At 42.1% G+C, this 21,790-nt stretch overlaps 3 protein-coding genes across 3 annotated transcripts; 2 read left to right on the top strand and 1 right to left on the bottom strand.

Moving 5' to 3' along the window:
• Positions 1–1,265: 1,265 nt before the first annotated feature.
• On the bottom strand, positions 1,266–6,707 carry LOC111246788 (activating molecule in BECN1-regulated autophagy protein 1-like). The gene has a single exon (XM_022796962.2). The coding sequence runs from the start codon at positions 5,863–5,865 to the stop codon at positions 2,575–2,577; it is 3,291 nt and encodes a 1,096-aa protein (XP_022652697.1). The 5' UTR covers positions 5,866–6,707; the 3' UTR covers positions 1,266–2,574.
• Positions 6,708–7,424: 717 nt separating this feature from the next.
• On the top strand, positions 7,425–9,773 carry Vps25 (vacuolar protein sorting 25). Its single transcript, XM_022796964.2, has 3 exons — positions 7,425–7,579; positions 8,352–8,396; positions 8,631–9,773. The coding sequence occupies exon 3, from the start codon at positions 8,645–8,647 to the stop codon at positions 9,161–9,163; it is 519 nt and encodes a 172-aa protein (XP_022652699.1). The 5' UTR covers positions 7,425–7,579; positions 8,352–8,396; positions 8,631–8,644; the 3' UTR covers positions 9,164–9,773.
• Positions 9,774–15,980: 6,207 nt separating this feature from the next.
• On the top strand, positions 15,981–18,343 carry Fkbp39 (FK506-binding protein 39kD). The gene has a single exon (XM_022799251.2). The coding sequence runs from the start codon at positions 16,272–16,274 to the stop codon at positions 17,553–17,555; it is 1,284 nt and encodes a 427-aa protein (XP_022654986.1). The 5' UTR covers positions 15,981–16,271; the 3' UTR covers positions 17,556–18,343.
• Positions 18,344–21,790: the final 3,447 nt, after the last annotated feature.

Raw genomic sequence — 21,790 nt, 5'->3', positions numbered from 1 at the left:
GCTTCGATAACACAGTATCCACTAAGTGTCACAACCTTTCACTCAATAACAGCAGCTCAATCGTCAAAGTCGTGAAAGGCCACGCAACGGCTCACAGTACCTTTCAGATGTCTAGGCGCTGTACTTGATAAATCTTCCCCTAAGGCCCTACGATTAAAATGGATCCATCCAATATGCTAAAACGACACTTTCGCAAAAAATGGTCTGGACGAACAACGTACGATATTTCATTGAATTACACTGATTAATTTGTCGAGACGTTCGGATCATCTAAAATATCTCTAACAGCTTTTCATTGTAGTGCACCAGACCATATTGTATCTACGGCGTAGCGTCTTCCAGAAAAAAACATTCGCCCATTTAAGGAGCTCAAAGGTTCTAGGTTCAAGTGGTTAAAAGATGACACACCCTCTCTAAAGCTTGTGTGAATGAACCATATTCGTAGGTCTCTAGCGCAACGCAATCTACAGGGTAAAATCGAAAACTGACGATGATTGTAAGAACAGGAAGCATATGCCGAACTAGACTAGCTAACTAGGCTAGAATATTTCTTTGCCAGTTACTGCTTGCAATGGCATATTGGTATCGAAATACAAATTTCGACATTATATATATTCCAGCAAATAAATTCGGTGATTTTCATAGAATACTGAATAGACGGACATAATCACTATGGCTAAGTGAATGGAATAGTGCGAAAAAACGAAATTTTCGCCGGGAACATTTAGGTAAACAAAATTCAAATACGAAGGTATAGAGCCCATCGTTAGTTGCTAGCATTACTTCCAATATAGTCGTATATGAAGGTATCCGGGCTAAAAAGTAACACTTTATGCTATAAAATCATAGAAATAAATGCTTAAGTTTGTGCTAAGTCTTTTTTTACTCGGAATCACTCTCACATTGAATCAGATTACCAACCAATACGTTAGAGCCAACTGACGAACCTGCATATAATTCTTATTATTACTCTCGTTTAGAAAAATATGATCCAATATAAAGACTATCTCATGACACCATCTCGACATTTTCACACATTTTATGTAGCAAACGCATATCGAACTAGTTTCATCTGACTTCCTACCGGAGACTCTACTGTTTGAGTTACTAATGGATATCAGCATGTACCGCCAAAGACCGCTAAATATGGAACCTTATTTGTTCCCAATTATTTGTCGTTTCTCAGCAAACCTGCAGCCAAGTCGAACCGACATCAGTCGACATAGAGACCTATTTACCATCCTTGACAAAAATAATAACATTGGTTGTGGTAGGTTGTGATACTTTTTAATTTATTTATTGCATATCCTCGTGGTTGATACCCCCAGTTAGCACAAAATACAAAATATAGCGACCATATATACAAGTGGCAGCCCCTACACGGCTACAACGTTTCCGTCACCTCTCTTCCAACTGGGGACTCGTTCAATGCACGCTTTGCCCATCTACAGCTATGTGCTGCTTTTGATGCACCTAAAAAGGTGTTTTCTTTTCCTCTTCTTTCCATTACCTTCTGTAACCTTCTCATCATATATATATATATATATATATATATATATATATATAAATTTCTCATATGTTCAGATCATCATTTTGTTTTTTATCTATATATATTTTTTCCCATGCTGTTTATTTCAAGTGTTCTCTTTTTCTAAAAAAAGTTGTCGTCTACACTATATTCTTCGTTGATACTGTAAATTTTCATAAATATATACATCGAAGTGCCGTCGCAGTCGCAAATTTGGAGCTATGGGAGGCTTCACTGGATAAGTCTCAGTTTCATCTGCGTACAATTTTTGCTTTTGGTGATATTATTCCCTTTATTTTTCTCATTTATTTATATTGGTGCTTATTAATTTCGGCCTTTTATGTTGCTGTTTGACCTGTTCTCACGATTGGTTTAGGCTACGTTTGCTTATTACCCTAGTCCCTTTTGTGTATTTGTCACTTATGCAATAATCTAACTCCACTGTTAAATAAAGCACTCTTCGTACCTTGAATCGTGCAACTGATACGTTCGCTCCGTCACTTTAAATTACCGTTCTCTGTTTATTGTCGTTGTTCGACATGTGACGGGACAGAAACGACAAATGTTTAAAATAATCAATAAAAAACAAAATCGCTCTTCTTTTGACTGTTACCTTCTCCAAGCGACTCGCATCTCATAGTGTCATCTATCTTCATCCTTGCCCAAGGCCAGCATTACATTAACACATTAATAATGCAATAAAGAAATACAAGTTATCTCGTTAACATACTCGTAAGCCCGCATAAGCTACGACCACACGCTGTACAAGCATGCCCGTACGTGCGTCCATATATCTCCTACATGCTGTCGTGTTCGTATAAATGCCCGAGAATATTATTCATAATGTCCATATATAGTAACCGGTAGACGAGCTGCCGGCTAAACGAATTTATGTGAGTGATCATTTCATAAGTATCTTGCATGAATTACCCTTAGGGCTGCAGGTAAAAGGCAACTCGGCAGCTTTTCGTCTTTATCTTAAGACTCATTTTCGCGTTACTAGTACTGCTACTCTGACGACGACCTTCCACTGCCAGTAGTTGTCGCTACGGTCTGCGCAAGACTTGCTGCATGGCTGTCTCTTCAACGTGCGCGGTGAGGTTCTCAAACGAGTCCCTGCGAGTGCGCAATAGTCCACCCGGGCCGTCCCGATGATCTGTTCCGTCACGTGAGCCACTACCATGCACACTTGCTTCGCCAGAGCACTCCTGACAAACGGAACACAATGGCCGGCAAATGCATAGCGTCCCCCTATTCGTTCCATATACAAGACCCTCACCCGGATTGGGTAACCAGCGAACGCAGTTGAGCGAACTGAGTTGATGCGATGCATTGGAACCCAACAACGGCTGGCTCATATTTCCCACGTGCTCTAGAAGGACACCACCCGTCTGGCCTTGAACAGGCCTGACTCCTAGTCGGAAGATTTGAGCCACAACCTCACGTTGCGGAGACATGTAACGTGAAGATGCCAAACCGACGACAATGTATCGGGATAGAGGTGAGAAGCTTACGGAGACGGCATTAGGGCCAAAACCCCACGTGTATAGCACTTGGCCCATGGAGGCCTCTTCCAACGAGAATACGGTTAGGGTGACTCCAACCGTGTCGGGTACGAGTGCAACCAGCAGACGACCGCACGGACTTACGTCGACGGAACCGTCGTTCGTAATCTTACAGACGTTAACGACGACACGCGCCCGGGAGTCGGAGATCTGGGGAATCATTTCGTCGCCGGTCGTTCGCCAATACTGAATACGATGCGTCACGGGGCCCATGGTTCCCATATTTGCCGTCGGATAACGGGCGGAGTTATATTGAGGTGCGCGGAAAGGAGGCGGTGTAAATGGTGGTACACTTGATCCCCGCTCGCCTTCACCTTCGGATTCACTCTCTGATTCAGAAGAACCGAAAACCAATAGATTAGGAGCATTTGGTGCCGCCGGAGTCCCAACACCGACCCCGGAAGATAGAGGTAGGACGCCTGATGGCAGATTTGCTTGCTGAGAGTTATCATCTTCAAAACGCGGCCCTCGGGAAGTTCGAATCTCTCGGCGGCCTCGGGTCAAATGCAGCGTACTTAGACGATAATCAGCTCGGAGAATTCGATGCATCTGGTCGGTTAGTTGAAGTGACATTTCGACCAACCAAAGACAGTACGCAAGATCCAGCTGCTGAGAACGACTCGGTGATTGGTCATCCTCTTCATTTCGTCGAGCCATTCTTTCAGCAGCTGCGTAGATTTGTTCACGAAGGTTTTGCAACCGTTCGCGATAGCCACTTACATTTTCTAGACGCTCGAGAATTTCCGAAATTCGATGTCGGACTTCGCGAATTTGCTGGCGCGCTGCAGCTCCGTCGCCATTAATTCCTGTGAGATTCGTCGCCTCGCTTAAAGACTGCAAACTTTCTTGAAGACGGCTCAAAAGTGAGACAAGTGACAGTGAGATATCACTTCGAGACTCATTCGATGAAGTGGGGGAACGAGCGTCTAGATCGTTTGCCGCTGGTGACGATGATGGAAGTGTTGATGTGGTTCGCAAAGAATCAGTGGAAGAATTCAAATTCCCAGGAAAACCGAAGTCTCTAGACGAAGTTGAGGGCAAATGCTGTCTGGTTAATGTCGGATTCGATGAGATTGACGCATGAGACGACGACGACGTTCTGGCCACACTCGAGGATGCTGATGGTAGGGGGGGGAAAGATGACGACGATGGTTGCGGCAATGACGCACTGCTTGCAGAAGCAGATGGGCCAATATGAAGCAGCTGTTGTTGCTGCTGTTGGTTATTTTCGGAGTGTTGTAACATTTGACTTTCTAGTCGTGAACACAGCGCTCGAAGTCGATTGAACGTTTCCAACAAGTTCGAACTGTCCCCTCGCTGGGCATTCCTGTCGTTTAGCTGCCCTCCAGAGGGGCTGTCAGTCTGGCTGGCGCTCGAAGCGAAGCTGCTGCTTCCACCGTCGCCATTACTATTACTGCTATTACTATTGCTTGAACCACGGGATGCTGGTGGTTGACGTCGGGTGAACAGGCTACGCTGGCGGGCCTTTAAAATTGTAGACTGCAACGATGACTTCTGTGCAACAGTTCTTGATGATGAAGGCAAAGAAGATGATAATGATGATCCAAGGTTAGAAGCAGTTGAGCCAGCGGCTGAAAATGCGGATGAGGAAGTTGTAGTTGCCGCAGAGAATGGAGGTAAAGTGGAAGAGCTGGAGGGTCCAGCTAGGCTAAACGGTGGATAAAATGAATATGACTGAGAACCATTTGAGGTGGAACCGCTCGCGCTTGTTGCCGATTGTTGGGGTTGTTGTGACGGTGACGGTTGCTGCTGTTGGCGCTCCTGGAGACGTTCTTGTTGACGGTGCTGTTCTGAGCGAAGTTCAAAATAGAGCATAAGTGGATTATGCGCACTCTCTGCTGTAGACTGCCCGTTATAAGTTCCTCCGGGGTGTCCGTCCAGTTCAGATGGCGACTGACTCCATCCGTTACCGCGATGAGGATTCGAGCGTTCGGCTCGCTGGTATAAAAACAACTGTCGACTTCGTAGAAGCTCAAATATATCATCGTGAGTGACCCTACGATGGCCACCACGACGCGCTATTCGGCGCTGTAACGACGCGTGGTGCCGTGCCAAAGGACTTGGCGGTATCATCTCGCCAAGTCGATGATACATGGTCATCAAACGGTTAAGAATAGATGATCGACAGTGGCGTATAGGTCCGGTCAATTGTGCATTGGTAATGCCCGTTAAAAGATAGTCGCCTTGTGGGGAGAACCGAACTAGACGAACCTTTTCACGTTCGGAATTCGTCTTCGTTGTGGCGAACGGCTCTGGCCGGCTCCAGTCCCAGAAATGAACACGGTTAACGGTCGACAATGCAATAAAGTTCTCCATCGGGTGGAATGATAGTGAGGTGATGACGGACTTTTCCGGACAAACCCACACCTCGGAACCACCGCCTCGTAGATCCCAAACACGAACCTCACCACCTAAACAGCCGCTGGCTAACAAATCGTTGCAGGTAGGGTGAAAGGCAAGACACCACGGCGTTCGAGGATGTCCTTCCAAAGTGTTTAGCAAACGACCAGTCGACACCTGGCAAACGTAGATTTTGTGGTCACCATGAGTAGATGCTACCTGAGCACCGTTCGGCGAAAACACCATGAGAAACGTACTGCGAACGCTAACGGGCAGCTTACATACCATTTCTTCGAGTTCAAAGTGTGCCGCCTTGTCCTCAGCATATCGTTGAAGAGGGACCTGTGGCCGTCGCGCGTGCGTCTGCCGTTCCCCTAACAGCTCTAACGTTGAGCTCCGTTTGCGTTTCATGGTTCCTGATGGCCCCAGCAAAGGGGATGTGGCCAAAACTGTACACTGTACGTCGATACCGCTTTCGTACACTTGCCAGACCTTCGCTGCTGGCTAGTTCTTCCCAGTAACTACTAGTATGTGCGAAAGAAATACTCCACTCATTGGATTTCGATTAGCAATCACCTCTAACCAGTTTTGCTATTAGCACCAGTAGCCCCAGGCTGTTGGCTTCTTCTCGATGCGAGGGAATAATGCGTTTTACTTTTGGTTAACTTTTGATTAGGGTTTTATCCTGGGCTTATTGAAGTTCGCCTAACTCTCCACGATAAACCGCGGCACCGCGCCGCACATTTACCTCACACAGCAAATACAGGCGGCCTGTCGAACTGTCTCCTAACAATTGGTAGCGGGCGCGCCTACCTGCCCGGCTATCCTACCCAACCATTTCTCTGGCAGTTTTGAGCCCAGCCCCAGATATGGACTGGACTAGACAGCTAGTAGTAGCTCATTATCTAGCTGTTTAAAACGCACAATCACACAGAGCATACACACGGATTCTATTCGTAGAAGAAACCTGCAGCAGCAGCAGCAGCAGCAGCAGCAGCGGCAGCAGCAGCAGCAGCAGCAGCAGCAATACAAGCATTCATACTTAGTAGGCTAGATATTGCAGGCACAAACATAGCACAGCCACAAGTACATTCACACATGGGGTAGTCACAGTTTACACGCGACCTGCAACCCAGGCGACTTGACGCTTGCCGCCTGGAGCAAATCGTACGAATTGCTCCTCACAAGCGACCAACGACGACACATCAGCGAAAACGCTGCTTGCCGCTGGCTTGCTTCGCCAGCAGAGGCGACCCGTCCCGACCAGCTTCTAGCCAATGAAAGGGGGATAGGACGAGTGGTGGCGAGCACTCGACAAAACGAAACCACTCGGTAAGAAGCGGTGTGAGGAGCGGCCGCAGCTGCTGCTTCTGTCGTCACGGGCCCTCCTACACAATACAATCGCAGCAGACAGCAACCGCAGACATCCCTACGGAGCAGCTGCTGTTGCTAGTGGTGGTCCCGAATGGTGATCTGTGGTGTACCGCTGGCGGCTTATCTGCCTAAAGCTAGTCTGTGACTCACCCAAAAAAAGAGAAACAAAATATATAAAGGTCGTCGACAAACTGGAGGTATTCCGAGCAACTACTAGCGAAAATTAGCGGACACCGTTGTGTTAGGCGCATTTGAAAGAAATGCACACGACTTTAGTGTATCCGTGACATGTGCAGGTAGATGTGTATGTACTTGGTTTGAGTGGACTGGACAGTTCATATCAACTCATCAGGGGCTACCGAGTTCAATGGAGTGATTCAAGAGACAGAGTGAGCGTGGTGCAATCAGCCGGGCGGGTCAAGTACGCCGATCAGCTGGTCAGTTGCAGGCACCATCTCTCGTGGGTAATAATAACAGACACCGCACACACGAGTTTTGCCCGTCAATCGTTAGCTCATGAGCTGGTCGTGGTTGGAACTTGAAGGCGGTGGCGGTGGCGGTGGCGGTGGCGGCGGCGGCGGCGGCGGCGGCGGCGGCTTGTCGTAACGGTCATCGTTGTTGCTGGCAAAGGAAGAACACGATTCAACACGTTCTAGTAATCAAGTTGATGTTGAAGCGCACCTGAAAGCAAGAAACAGAATAGATGACGAAAAGTTGTTCAGTACTCAGGGGCGCCTCAGGATCAAAATACGTATGTTAAATTGGTTTTTCTTGCTCGAATTCGCTTATCACGATTGGCATCAAGAAAAGAGTGCCTTTCCGTGACGATCAGTGACTTTAACCTACAATATTCAGAACAAGCGTTGCAAACCTTACAATCGCCTTTGTCAATAGAACGTGCGAGCATTAATAAGGGTTGCATAACTCTTATGTTATTTGTATTTTACTTTTATATAAGAACGCGGGCTAATGTGGCTCGTAGAAGAATATTTCCTTATACACAGTGCATAAAAAAAGCACATACAAATTTCTAATCCTAGGGCTCGAGGTTTGCACCTTAACTTTTGCTTTATTACAATTCTGTGATAGGTTAACTATACGAAACTAAACTGTATATGCGAAGTATAAAACAACTATTCCGGCTAAAGAACAGTATATGTGAAGCAAAGATGTTAAATTAGCATAGATCACCCACTTAATATATATAGCTAAAAGTATATTCGATTATATGCTGTATTAAACAGACCAAGTGACGAGAAGTTCGTCTATACAAGATGCAAGGAGCTGAAGCAACCCAATTATGACTTAGTATGATCGTTTGTGAAGGATGACATTCGTCAGAAGTCTTGGACATTTTTGTACTCTATTTTTATAATGCAGGATATAGAACAAACTTTGTTCTACTGTTAAAGCGTGCAATGGACATCTTTTCCATGTGTTCTATATATGTTTGTCTAAAATTTCAATTGATGTTTACGTGAAGTGCGTAGTAAGACATATTTCGTTTCTGCGAACTTTTTCAGGCAAACTTTATTGACCTGCTCCTCAACTCCTTCGTCTGAACCAACGTAAGTTTCATGCTTGCCTATAGGCTCTTTTATAAAACTAATCCGTAAGAGAAACTTTCTTCAGCCTCCAAATAAGAACTTTGAATCGTGCAAGGGGCCAAGGATGTCCACTACCGGGTTGGTTTAAGGAACAATAAAAATTAGTCGAAGATAGTAGCTCTTGATAGCGTGCAGCAATATTTAGTTACTATCATGGCATCCATAACCAGCACGTTCGTCACCGTTCGTCCACAGAACACTGAGCAGTCATGGCAGAATTCGCTTGGCCGTGGGAGTTCAGCTTTCCACCATTCTTTACCGTTCAGCCGAATCTAACAACGAGGAAGAAGCAACTGGACGCATGGACATCGCTCGTTTGCGATTACTGCCAACATCATAAGCTTGTCATGCTCAATATTCAAGATGCTCACTCGTCTGAGTTGTTCAACAATAAAGCTATCAGCCGGAAACTAAGCGCCGATGGCGTGTTAACAGTGGCCGAGTACATGGTCGAAACGGGAAAAGCACTATGGATGGACGCACAGCAGACACTTGTTGTTCTATGGCGAAGCAAAGAAGAATGGGCGAAACTCATCTACGATTTTGCCGTCAACGCCGGCATGACAAATACAGTGTGCACTCTTTTCGAGCTTGTGCAAGGCGAAGACACAATGCAAGAGGAGTTCTACGGTATCAATATCGAAGTGTTGAAGATTTTTCTCAAAATATTGGAAGATCAAGGCCTTGCGGAGATCATTGGCGATGATGAGGGTGTTAAATTTTTCTAAGTGTTCCAATGAACGCTGTGTATGCCTTGTTGTCATTATTTCAGGTTATGATTTCGTGTAAATAATAACTAGAATACGTTGTAAGATGCAAGTGAAAAAGGGTAAGGGGCGACAGACAAGGTGCGAAGGGACAACGTAAAGTAGCGACAACGACGACTAACAACGGATAAGACAACCTAAAATCGTTGAATTACTTAGCTAAGGAATATTTACGGTACTTGTCGGAGATTACGAATGTACTATGAGCTATTCTAATAGCCGGAGAACAACCTCTTCATAATTACTAATAGTATAAATCCGGTAAGTAAGATGAGAAGATATGTTACACGAGATATGTCGCAAATCAGCAAAGCGGGATCATCCATTTCTAGACAGAAGACAGAAATCAACCGCGTATTGTATCATAGACTCCCTAATCTTTGCAGGCATAAATAAATGCCTGTGAATTGTGTTTTGCAATATCGACAAACTAGAAACAGCTCACTTTTATTATAAGCTGAAACAGTACAAAGCTCATCAGCACTTACCTATGCTAGTATGGGTCCTACATGTCAGTGTCGCTTCCTACACCCTGCGATGTGTAGAATAGAAATATGCGGTTTAAAACTCAGGCTCGATGTGGTGTTCTGTAATGTTATGTTATAGTGCGCAAGGTATAGCTTCGGTCTGCGAACTATTATTGCAGGGGGCCACACAAGACCATGGACGACTATGACTATGACAATTACGCGGACTTCAATGACGCCATCGACAGAATTATACTTAGCGAGGACTATAGAAGAAGAGAAGCCTACGACGAGGCGTTTATGTCTGGCAGAGAATTGGGCTTTCAGCAAGGATTCCCTCATGGTTTGGCTAGGGGTGCGTCGCTGGCGTCCGAGGTCGGTTTCTACAGAGGATTTGCTTTAGCTTGGAAAGCGGCTCTTATAAATGCTGCGCGTACGAACAAAGAAATTACAAACATTTCCCGTAGTGAAAGTGCCTCAAAGATTGAGCGACAGCTAGTATCCGTAGAGAAACTACTACGACTAGCTATACAGTTCCCGAAGGAAAACACTGAAGAGGACTTCGAGCGCATAATTTTCGAGTTGCGATCGCGTTTTAAGCAGATGTGCAGTCTGCTAGCTCTTGATTTCAAGCAATGTTTTCCTTCCACGTTATGGAACCAAGAAGTCTTCTGACTATACAAAAAAAATACGTATATGTACATAGACAAATGAAAATAAATACACAATAGCGACAGCGGTCCGTTGTGTTTATTTCAAACAAGTAAACTATTCAAATAAATTGCTTGCTATGTAGAAAACTACTGGCATGCGCACTACATCTTCAACACAAGCGTAAGGAGCTGCTCAATTGTGCACTCGATGTCATCGAACGATGAATTAGCTTCAATATTGCAGTATTAGTCATACCTAAAGGTATAAACATAGCACAGATCCTATTATAGTATTAACATCGAAAAACGTAAATGACGGTGAAGTTCCAGCTCATCGAGACCATAATATTATCACAGTTATTTATAAGGTCATTAATGTTTAGTGCATCGTTTGGTACATCGTTTCAGTAAAGAAGTTCCAGGACACATTTACGCGGGACACTTCTGCCCGAGTCAGGTCGACCGCAAAAGAAAAACAATATCTATATTGCACTTATAGATACTGTAGAGCAGAATAGCAGAGATGAATAAGCTAGGTACCGTAACCGACCTCTACTGTCGAGTCCATACGATTCCGTATGCAAGCGTCTCAATAGAAAAATACTGAGTTTACATTATTTTATATTACTCAAACAGTCGAACTTTGATTGGCATCGTTCATTACCAGAAGTCCATTACCAGAAGGTCATTACCAGAAGGGTGTACCATAACTCTAGCTGCAATTAGAACGACGTATTTGAACAAATGTTTTTTATGTTCGATGCATACCTAACCAAGATAAGGCAATGCTACAAGTTTATAAACTCTCCAAAATAGGTTCTGTTTAGAACCTTTACCCTTGCCAGAGTTCGCGCTAAGGGTGAATATTACTAGAGAAAATTAAAGGTACAAACAGGAATATACTATATACAAATTTCAAAGATAAACATATACACGAACGTGTTCTATAGGAAAATATATTTCGCATGTTGCAAATTGCAGATCCGCGAATTCTAAGGCTCTGGATTCTATAAGCGCATGACCATAGGTCTTCGAACACAAGACAGCATTTTTTTCTGAGTATAGCAAAGACGCTACCAATGATGCTACGACCGGGACCATCAAATTCTAACTCATCAAACTCATACAATCATGAAGCTGACAAAGCTACCCGAACTTTTTACGTCATATAACAAGAACGAATAGCCAAGAACGGCCTTATGTCGTGGTCATCGTCGTTTAAGCCAAAATACTAGATCAATTTCGGTCTTATTCCTGCCATTAGATTCATTGTTCTACGTGACCATGCAATAGATCCAGTCCCGTCATAAAACAAGGCGAGTGGTCTTTAAGCGGTACTTTAGGTGAATATATAAGGTTAAATAAGGACTCGTCAAGGTCGCCATCAGGCATTAGGTGGACGGATGCTCTATGCGTAAGAACCATCAGATTTTGATCATGCTATTTGCCTCGTTTGCTCTTCTTGGCCTAGTCCTCTCCTGCTTTAGGTGTCCTATTTTCGACGGTAGTACATTGCCATTTTTCGACTCTCTTGGTCGGCTTTGAGGTTTACTCAGATGGCATGCGCAGACCTCGTTCTTTTTTTATTTCTTGAAGTGCGTTTACTAACTTTTATTGTTGAATGGCTACTACTGTATGTCGCCTGAAATCGATGAACACGCTTTAAAGGTAAAGGAATAAGTAAAAAATTTCTTGCTTCGTTAATATAGGTTTATGGCGACGACATAGTAAGGCTAATATGCCAGTATAAAGAGCATAAACCGAAAATGCCGGATTTTGTGTAAAACGTAACAGTCATCTAGACTCTGGGTCTAGAAGATGGATGGCCTGAAAGGCGAATGTGATTAGCTTCTACAAATCAATACCGCTCATTGAAACATTTAGACCGATTCCAAGACGCAAATACAACTTCTATTTAGTAAGGTAAATATTGTCATGCCTTAAATTAAACACCTCTTGAATAGGTCGGCCTTTTATTTAAGAACTTGACAGGCCTAAATGATCTATTCACTTCTGATGTAATCACTAACCTGTCTAGTAAAGCGGAAACTTCGCAGGCCATTCGCAGATACATTTTTTCAATATTTGGTAACATGTATTACTAATTACATAATATATGAAGGAGTATAAAATTGTCGAATGAAACGTCGTAGTTGGACGAACTTAGTTCAATGGTTAAGCTTGTCGCAACTTAAATACAATCAAAATTAAATCCCATTATACGAACAATATGAGAAGAAACCAGCTGAAAGGTGTGATGAACCAGTAAAATTTACTTTAAACAGCTTTAAAATAACCATATCTAAAATAGGTGGACCAGATCACTTTATTTCGAATAGCATTCACACAGACCATAACTTTGATTGCACAGGAAATAGGTTTACTCAAAGAGGCAATTCCAATCAAAATAAGACATGTGCATCACCAAAAGCTAGATACAGGAACCTTCAGCGAATTTGCAAATGGACATCTGTAATATTACTTACTGATGAAATATTGGATCTATGAAATCTATAAACAGATTATGCTTTACTCGGTTAATAGTTCGCTTTCCATTTCCACGTTAAGTGACGGGTAATAAGTTGAGGACATCCGCTAGAGGCAAACGTACTTGCAAGGCATTTGGAAACGATCTCCTTCATAGGAATCGCCTCGTTACAGAGACTTTGGTCTTGCCCTTATTCACTTTCTATAAAGTAGATACACTCAGACCTCAAGGCCCTTCATATAGGATCCGAACCATGTAGATTGTTCGCAACAGATAATAACTGTGTTCATCCACTAAACAATCATATTCTTATCTTCCGTGTCTTACTCTGTTCCAGCCAGTGAAGTTAACGGTATTCACTTTATTGGACTCAACTTACATCTTCGCGTTTAAACTTTTGCTTTCTTCTCGCACGAAAATTCATCGCAAGTTTTGTGCACCTATTTTATGATTGACAAGAATTAATACAAGCATTTACTATATACTACAAATACGCCGATCTAAGGGACAATTGGCCAGGAATTGTTTTACTTCCTAATTTATTCATAGACTGATATAAGCATGATTGCTCTACATAGAGAAATTATTTCATCTCTATTAATTTTATCATTTTTAATAGTGATAATGCTTTTTTGTGCAATACAAATTCGACTGACGTTGACGAGCTCGTGTAAGCCAAGAATTTCCACTTACGCATAGTAACTATTATACGCCGTATGATAACTCTTCATGCATTATAGTCTGTTTAAAAGGAACCTCATAATAGGCTTCAGATATTTCCCGCCAAAGCTGGTAAGCACTATTCTGGAAAACGGCAAAAGTCTACTGTTAATATTTACTGGAATTACGATATGCCATTCAAAAGTCATTCAAATCCCAACCAGGTAGTCAAGCGTGTGTATTCTAAATAAGCAAGCAATTTTTCTAATAATTTTCGTAACATCCTTTTGAACGAACTCGGGAAAAATTAAACGATAGACCATTAGCGTGTTGCCAGTAAATTTTAACCTTTGGCTGATAGACAGACCTTTTACGCGGCCACTCTACGCGAAAATGCCTGCATAATTTTAGGAAAATGCCGTTTTTTCCAATATGATTAACGACCTGTCTGTCAGAAGCTCAATAATGGAAAACTGATCTAGAATCCAATGTCGTTGCTAATGTAAATTACTACCCTCGAACATTAAAAGCAAAAACCTATTTTGAAATACAGAGAGGCAAACATATTACTCAAACGGTGAAAATTACCAAATATTCTTTCGTTTACTGGTACCAGTAGAAAAAAGGAAGTTATATATATTCCACGTGTTTAATATATCTTTTATAAACCTTGTATATGAGAGATGATCTAATTTGATTTATCAAACCGGTTATGTGCAATCACCAATTATGCAGCTTATTTATGGCTTAAATTTTATGTTAAATTTAATGGTTTGCAATGATCTCATCATCCAGAGTTCCACATAATTTACCTCTGATTTAAGGTGACTGCATCTCTTGCTACGGATAAGTTTGTTACATTCGAATTTTCAGCGGCTGCTGCCTCAAAGGGTACTGTGAGACAGACGTACACTGTTGAAACCTTTAGCAACATACTTCACAGTTTCCAGGATATATGCTTTACTATAAAGGCTCATTGCTGCGATATTGCAAGTTGTATTATTACAAATTGATCATTATATATAAAGCGTCATTACCCCTGCAAGTAGATTAATGTAACATATGTGAGAAAAACACACGCGCTACTCACCTTTTAGCCGCTATTTCCCCTCATCGCGCGGAATGAAAGGGAATCATATGAAAACACATACATTCGATTTGAATCGGTATAAATGAATATATTATGAACTGTGTCTCCGTGTTAACTGACGTACATCTGAATGACAGGCTGAGTATTATCATGTTGGGCTATGTAAGGTGGTTGTTGAGAAACTAAAACAAAATTGTTTGTCTATATAATGAAAAAAGAAGACGAATTGTTTATATTTTGCGCCCTCTAGTGTCTTCCGGTAGAGACTCATTAATGTCCTGTCATTAATAACCCTGGTCATTTTTTAAACTACGATGGCATTCGCTCCAAAGGTTTGCCAAATGAAGATCCGATTCGTAAGTTTAGCCAAACGCCACTGTGTTCAGTTTATAAATTGCTTTGTTGTGTCAACGCTACATTTAACTGATGCGCTAAATAAACTCAAAAACAGATTCAAAGCAGCTCGAGGTTTGCAATTCTTCGCACAAATCCTATTAAAATTGTATCCAAGCTGTAAATTTTAGCGGTGTACCTAAATAGGCACAAAGAATTAATGCCGTATGACTATTTCTAAGTTATTCATGTAGGATCGCTTTTGTTGATCGAAAGAATCAACTAAATTGATTTATCCTAGCTTCATGTCAAAAGTGATAAAGTACGTTGAAACAGACACTTATGCTCCGCCTACGTCAGCGTGAAGCGTTGCCTCAATTTTTGCAATCTTGATAAAAACGATTTTTTTTTTTAATGAAAATATCTTAGGGACATCTAAAACATAAGCCTAATATTTGAAATTAATTTAGATCGTTGCTATAGACCGTCACAAAGAAGTGTTCAGCCTAGTTTTCAGAGATGTTCAATAACACAAAAGGCATTCACTACTAAAAAATAATCTGTTAGATATAAAACGCTAGTTAGGTCTCGAGAGCCCAATAACCTGTGTCCTCGTGATAATTTAAGGTATTTGGCTGCTAATGTTAGGGAGACATGGTAATATAGGTTTGAGTCCGCGTATAGACTCATTTCGTGTCGTGCTGAGAGCCTGGCGCTTGATAGATTACAAAACAACGCTGCCGGATGAAGCGAATTCGTTTAGGTTTGTATTAATTAGCCAAGCATGTATTTACTCACACAAATCTGTCTCGGTACTTCGTGCTAAAAACGACGTAACGGAATCTTAGTTTGACCTTATTTTGTATTTTACACGTATAATTCCCACGATACAAGAAATTTGTTTTCGATCAACCTGTTGGTAGTATCATCCATCTCTCCCAAGCTCCCCGGCACACCCTATAAGGAGCTAGTGTTTACAGCGATTTTCACTTTCCCTCGTTCTGCTCTCCAGAGAATACTCTCGCCCGTAATGTTTTTTCGACAAAAAAATGCTCGTTGTTTTTATTTAGTGATTGATGCAGCAGTAGACGGTCGTCTGAAGCAAATCCTCATAATCTGGTAAAAAGACTGTCAAGGAATAACTCCGTTAGGGAAGTTCGCAGGCCAGCGAAAAAATCCCACACATGCCAGTTCTTGCTATTGGTGTGTCCTGTGCGCGGGCAATCGACTGCGCCACCGGTAAACACTGGCATTAAAAGCCAACGTGCAAGTAGCTTCTGCGTCACCGGTGTTACAAACGAACTCCGCCAAACCTTGTCATTTTAGTTGATGTTTTGCCAGTGTTAACCAGTGACAAGGCTAGAAAAACCTCACCAAGATGTTTTGGGGACTTCAGCTCGAGCCGACACTTCGTTACAGCCAACAGGTGCCTAAAAGCTTTCGTATCACGAAGGCGACCCTCGATGGCGGAATCGAGTCCGGCACAACTAAGTCGATTAGTACTGGCCAGGGCATCGTGCAGGTGTTTATTGAGAAGGATGGCAACGAATATCCGATTGCAACGCTGAGGCCAGGTCACGTGTACGACTGTCCGCTTGATCTTCGTTTCACCGATGGTGAGGACATCTGCTTCTTTGTGAAGGGTGACGGAATTGTGTACCTAACCGGGCACGAGCTGTTCGACGAGGGTGATGACGATGAACAGTTTTACCCCCTAGGCGAATCCGATGATTCTGACGATGTAGAGGCGAATTACTCAGACGAAGATTCTTCCGACAATGAAGCAGACGTCGAGGATATAACTGATAAACCAGATTTGTATAATAAAGAGACTGCATCCGGTGGAAGTATTGCCCCTAACTTTGTGCGAGAAAATGGCGCGTCGAAGGTGACTGTTAATGAAGATGATGTTGAAGACGATGATGATGAAGACGACGATGAGTTCGAGGAGGAGCTCGACGAAGACTCTAGCGACGACAACGACGGCGAAGAAGACAATGATCTCGACGAGGACGATGTTGATGATGAGGAGGAGGAGGAGGAGGAGATCGTGGTGAAGCCAGGACAGAAGAGGCCAGCCGGACTTGTCAATGGAGCGACTCCTGAGTCGAAGAAAGCGAAAACGCTGGCTAAAGAGACTCCGAGCGGCAAGAATAATGGCCAGGCTACACCTAACAAGCTTGAGAAACAGCCTAAAACGCCTAAGACAGATAAAACACCGAAGGCCGAGAAGACGCCCAAGCATGAAAAAACGCCAAAGTCTAATAAGACCCCTAAGCCTGACAAAGACCAAAGCCAGGATGATAAAGTGAAGACTCCAGGTAACAGCGAACACATCTCATCGAAGGAGGTCAAGGTGGAGGATATTCGACCAGGCAGTGGGCCCATAGCCAAACGTGGGAAAATGGTATACGTCTATTATACTGGAACGCTGATGAACGGCAAGAAATTCGACTCATGTACGAGTGGTAAGCCTTTTTCGTTCAAGCTCGGTACGGGTTCGGTCATCCAAGGATGGGACCAAGGCATTGAAGGCATGAAGGTCGGTGGAAAAAGGCGTCTTGTGATACCTCCACGTTTGGCCTATGGAAAACAGGGAACTGGCCCTATTCCGCCCAATGCCACGTTGCGGTTCGACGTTGAACTCAAGGCTGTTAATTAGGCTGTGGTTGGTTCTTCATCAAAGCTTTCATGATGATCTTAACAAACAACAGTCATTCCTTGCATCTCGTCACTATTGCCCAATATTGCTCGAAATACATACATATAAATAGCTTGTGTGGCTGGCGTGGGTGTTTCGCAGGACAGAAGTACAGATAAACACAACACAGTATGCATACATATACGCGTATCGTAATTGACCACCGCCGGAGGGATTTAACAACGATTCATTTTGTTGCTTTCTTTCAGCGTAGAGCTGAGAGGTTTGCAATTGGCTGTTGTGGCTGCAACGGTACCAGCAGCCCATTATAGCCCACCTTATTCCATCCCACGTGGTTTTTCATGCGACCAATTTGACTTTATTATATTCTCTCCAACTATTTGCTATCGGGCATTTGGCGCTCCATGAGTGAACAAGCATATGAATTGCACATTGTTAATGGTGTGAGAAGAGAAGTGCATAAAGAGATGATATTGAGGTTCGAATGATTTCTCAGGTGAAGCAAGGAAGAGGGATACAATGTTCATTTTGTATCACCTCACATCCAGTTGTAATTGAGTGCTGTACACTGGCAGAGGCGGTTGTACATAATAACAGTAATAATAATGATAATTAATACGAATATAATGAGAATAAAGTGTACTAACTTGTATCCGCCGCTTACGGTTGACGTACGATCTTTCCATATGCGAGTGTCCCACGAATGGTTCAATATTAATTAGTTCAACAGGAAAGAACAATACCGGCAGGTATTGTAAACACAAACGAATAAAGTGTTAAGAACGTTCTCCAATATTGTAATTATTGTGAATTATTATATTACAGTGAATATAGGCGATTAGAGGATCGTTGAAGTTTGTTTAACTTAGCCAGAAGATCTACTTGTTTGCGGTAAATTATGTTCGGATTTCGTACCCAACTAAGGCATATGCTGTAAATTGGTCTGAACGATAGTTATATGATGAAACTGTCGTTAATTAACGTACACTAAAGAAATAGTTTTGATATATGCGATCTATGGAGGCCTTAAATTAGATCTAACGTACCAGCCTTTTCCTTTAGCCTTGTTAAGTCAACAATAAAACTCAATCATTTTTTGGGTATTTGTTTCAAGTCTTGAAGTCATGAAGCACATTTTATCCTATTAATAGCACCAAAAGGCATTACCTATATGAATCAATACTAGCTATTTGATCTAGATTATCTACTATGACGCCCACATTGAATATTCCGTTAATGTAAAATACGAAAGTGCTTCGTTTACCATAAGCTTGTATTTGTATGTGTTGCTTATGATAGTTTCATAAGATTTTGATACTTGTGGTTTTTCCCGTTAGGATCGGAATCCATATTCCATCGTAGATGGCTCACGTTATAGCACAAAACAAAGATTCTTGTAGTGTATTCCTTCATATGGCATAAAACCATAGAAAATTTGTTAATGAGATTTTAAGTAACAGGCAATTTTTAGTTGCAGTTAACCCATATTCTGTTCACCGCATTCTAATATGAGATATTGTTGTCACATTGTGTCGGTAAATACGCGTTTATACAATGGATATTACATATAATATGTACGCATTGTTCGTGAAAATAGAGTGAATATGTTTTACTATGGGCCATTGCTTAGGTGTGACATAGAAAATTGTCCAAGGTACTGATCAATTCAGAAACGTCTCATGCATGCTATACCTATTAATTTATTTTTCCCTTATTGAAGATAACGTATAAATGACTAGTCGTGCCGTTTCCGTTAGGGAACTGCGATGTGCGTTCATATAATTTTTTGTGCGGTGATTGTTTTCAGAATATCTCTTGACACTCAAATATTGATTATACATGAAAACTATACAAACAAACGACATTATACGCCCTATACCCGGCAGAGGCGTTATTATTAATATTCCTCTAGATCATGTAGCAGCATAACCAAATCTGAGACTATAGCCACTACCAAAATAAACCGTGTCTGTTACTGAGCGGCACAGTGGTTGCTCGGGAGACGTATACAATAAACAATATGTGTTGAGAAGATTCAGTTCGAAACGTCTGCTTCGAATGTTCCTGTTGACACCACGCGGCTGTTGGTCACGTAAAGGTAGTTCAGTTGCTTTTAAGGCTTCTAGTTGACCTGCAAAAAGCAAAAGCGCTTTGTTATTTCGGCTAGAAATACAAGGTCACTAGAAAGTTGCTATGAAAAGGTGAAAAGATAGATTTATAGGTGCTAATGTTTTCGTATAGATAAATGTGAATCTATTTCTCTCATATGTGAGTGCTAGCCATAGAAATCTCCTAACCACCCTATATGCGTGCGCCAGCCCTTAACACTAAGCCTCTTTATTCTATTGAAGGCGAAAACTATTCTAAAATATCCATCACAGTTTTGATATGCTAATAAAAACAATAAATGTTTCTTGCTTCGTTTTTTCTTCCAGAACGGATAAAAATATGGAATCTTTCATTCAAGAGGTGGAGGTTCTCGAGCCTGTCTATAGCAATAACATTGACATCGACTGTAGAGGGACTTCTCTGGTCTATGGAACAGTAAACCAATTCAGCCGGGGTGATCTCGCCATTACATTTCGCATTGAGCCTGAGGACACAGTGTAGTCGATGTATCCCGAGATTGATACCCCTGAGTAGCGCTTCAGGCTAATTTTGCAAGAGTCGGGAACGGGTCCGATGAAATTTATGAAACGTTATCACACCTCGAAATATAAGATGATACCTGGACCAACAATAACAATAATGAAGCTATTATGAAAAGTTTATACGATTTCGTTCACTTTGGTTGGGACCAGAAGCGATATTACTTATTTCTTGACGATACGACAAACGGTATGGAGGAAACGCGTCGCTTGCAATTAGCAAAACGAGGTTTCATTATATTCAGCGGCCCATATCATTCGTTCCTGAAAGACAGGAACCGTTGATGTTGATTCTAGGATGATGCAGGTTTTGGTAAGCAGATTGCCCAATAGCAGCTAAACGTTTAAACTTGTTAAGCGTGTTACCAAAGAGAGTTGTTACCGGGTGCCACGTAAGTTGGATTTGTGAGAGCAACGCTGATCGTCGACGAGTTAAGTTACTGGTGACAGGCAAACCGATAGCACTTTTTAGGAGTGCGTATCAGTTTAAGTCTTTCGTTATATGAAAGATGACTAGCGTCCGAGGCTTATTTCTGTTATTATAATATATAACGCAGTCGTATCAACGATAGCAGAACTAAGAACAGCAAAAGTAATAATGCAAACATTTATTTGAGAAATGAAAAAAACATAGCACTGTACGAATATATCATTAACTATAACAGAAGCCAGTCGTTTAACAATATTTTAAAATATCGAAATAATAAATAGCGTAACCGTTGTTTCTGCTCAGGGAGCTAGTACTATCTAGATGTGCATAGGCCGAAAATTTTACGCAAGTCATTTCACTGGATTTTTTTCTTTGGCCACATTTCAAATGTACGATAGCTAAGTCTTTCTTCTGCATTTTATCGATTCATAGATGGATAATCTATATTTGGGAACGCAAATAATAGGCATATGGCTGTTCAGAAGGTGCCTGAGCGCTGAAATGGGCATGTAAAAACAAAGGGGAGTATCTTTAACACACATTATGAATACAGTTTTTCAAAGCTTCCCAGATTCGATTATAACAGCCAACAATTCGTTTACACACCATATCGTGCTAACAGAACGTATTGGCGGGACTATATGGCGCACTTCTAACGATGTTTTTGGGAAAAATTATGACGTCGAATTGCTCATAGAGCGCCGTAAGTGTCCACAGGCGTCCTTGTTACGATTTATTTAATGGCAGAGCGAAACGACCGCTTTTTCATAGCGCACCGTGGAGACTGCACAGCACTGCCGGCCAATGTATAAAATTTATAAATGTGCTACATTTTAAGACATACTGTCTTCAAAGTACCTTAACGCGATCGATGTTGTGCATCAGACAATCATTTAAAACAACCTGTTCTAGCAGTCCTTATCGTTGTTACTTGTGCTAGAGCGATCGAAATCACATACCCCTTGCTTCCTTTTGTAGAAGATGCTATAGTGATTAGCTACTAATGGACTTAAAATTCTGTGTTTAAAACGCAGAGACAGAGAAAAGCTCGAAACTGTGCAAGAAGCAGCTTCGGTTACTGCAGATCAGAGGCCTTCCTGGTAGGGAGGCAGCTGGTCTATTTGGGGTGAGTAAAGCCATGTTGCAATGACAACTAC

Source organism: Varroa destructor, unplaced genomic scaffold (assembly GCF_002443255.2).
Source record: "Varroa destructor unplaced genomic scaffold, Vdes_3.0 BEIS01000003.1, whole genome shotgun sequence".
NCBI classification, from domain to species: Eukaryota; Metazoa; Arthropoda; class Arachnida; order Mesostigmata; family Varroidae; genus Varroa; species Varroa destructor.
The sequence above is the reverse complement of the archived record's forward strand: the minus strand, read 5'-3'. Positions and strand labels throughout refer to the sequence as shown.

Bases quoted from the DNA above. Each gene is read 5' to 3' on its own strand.
- LOC111246788 (XM_022796962.2), bottom strand. From the start codon at position 5,865: ATGAAACGCAAACGGAGCTCAACGTTAGAGCTGTTAGGGGAACGGCAG.
- Fkbp39 (XM_022799251.2), top strand. From the start codon at position 16,272: ATGTTTTGGGGACTTCAGCTCGAGCCGACACTTCGTTACAGCCAACAG.
- Vps25 (XM_022796964.2), top strand. From the start codon at position 8,645: ATGGCAGAATTCGCTTGGCCGTGGGAGTTCAGCTTTCCACCATTCTTT.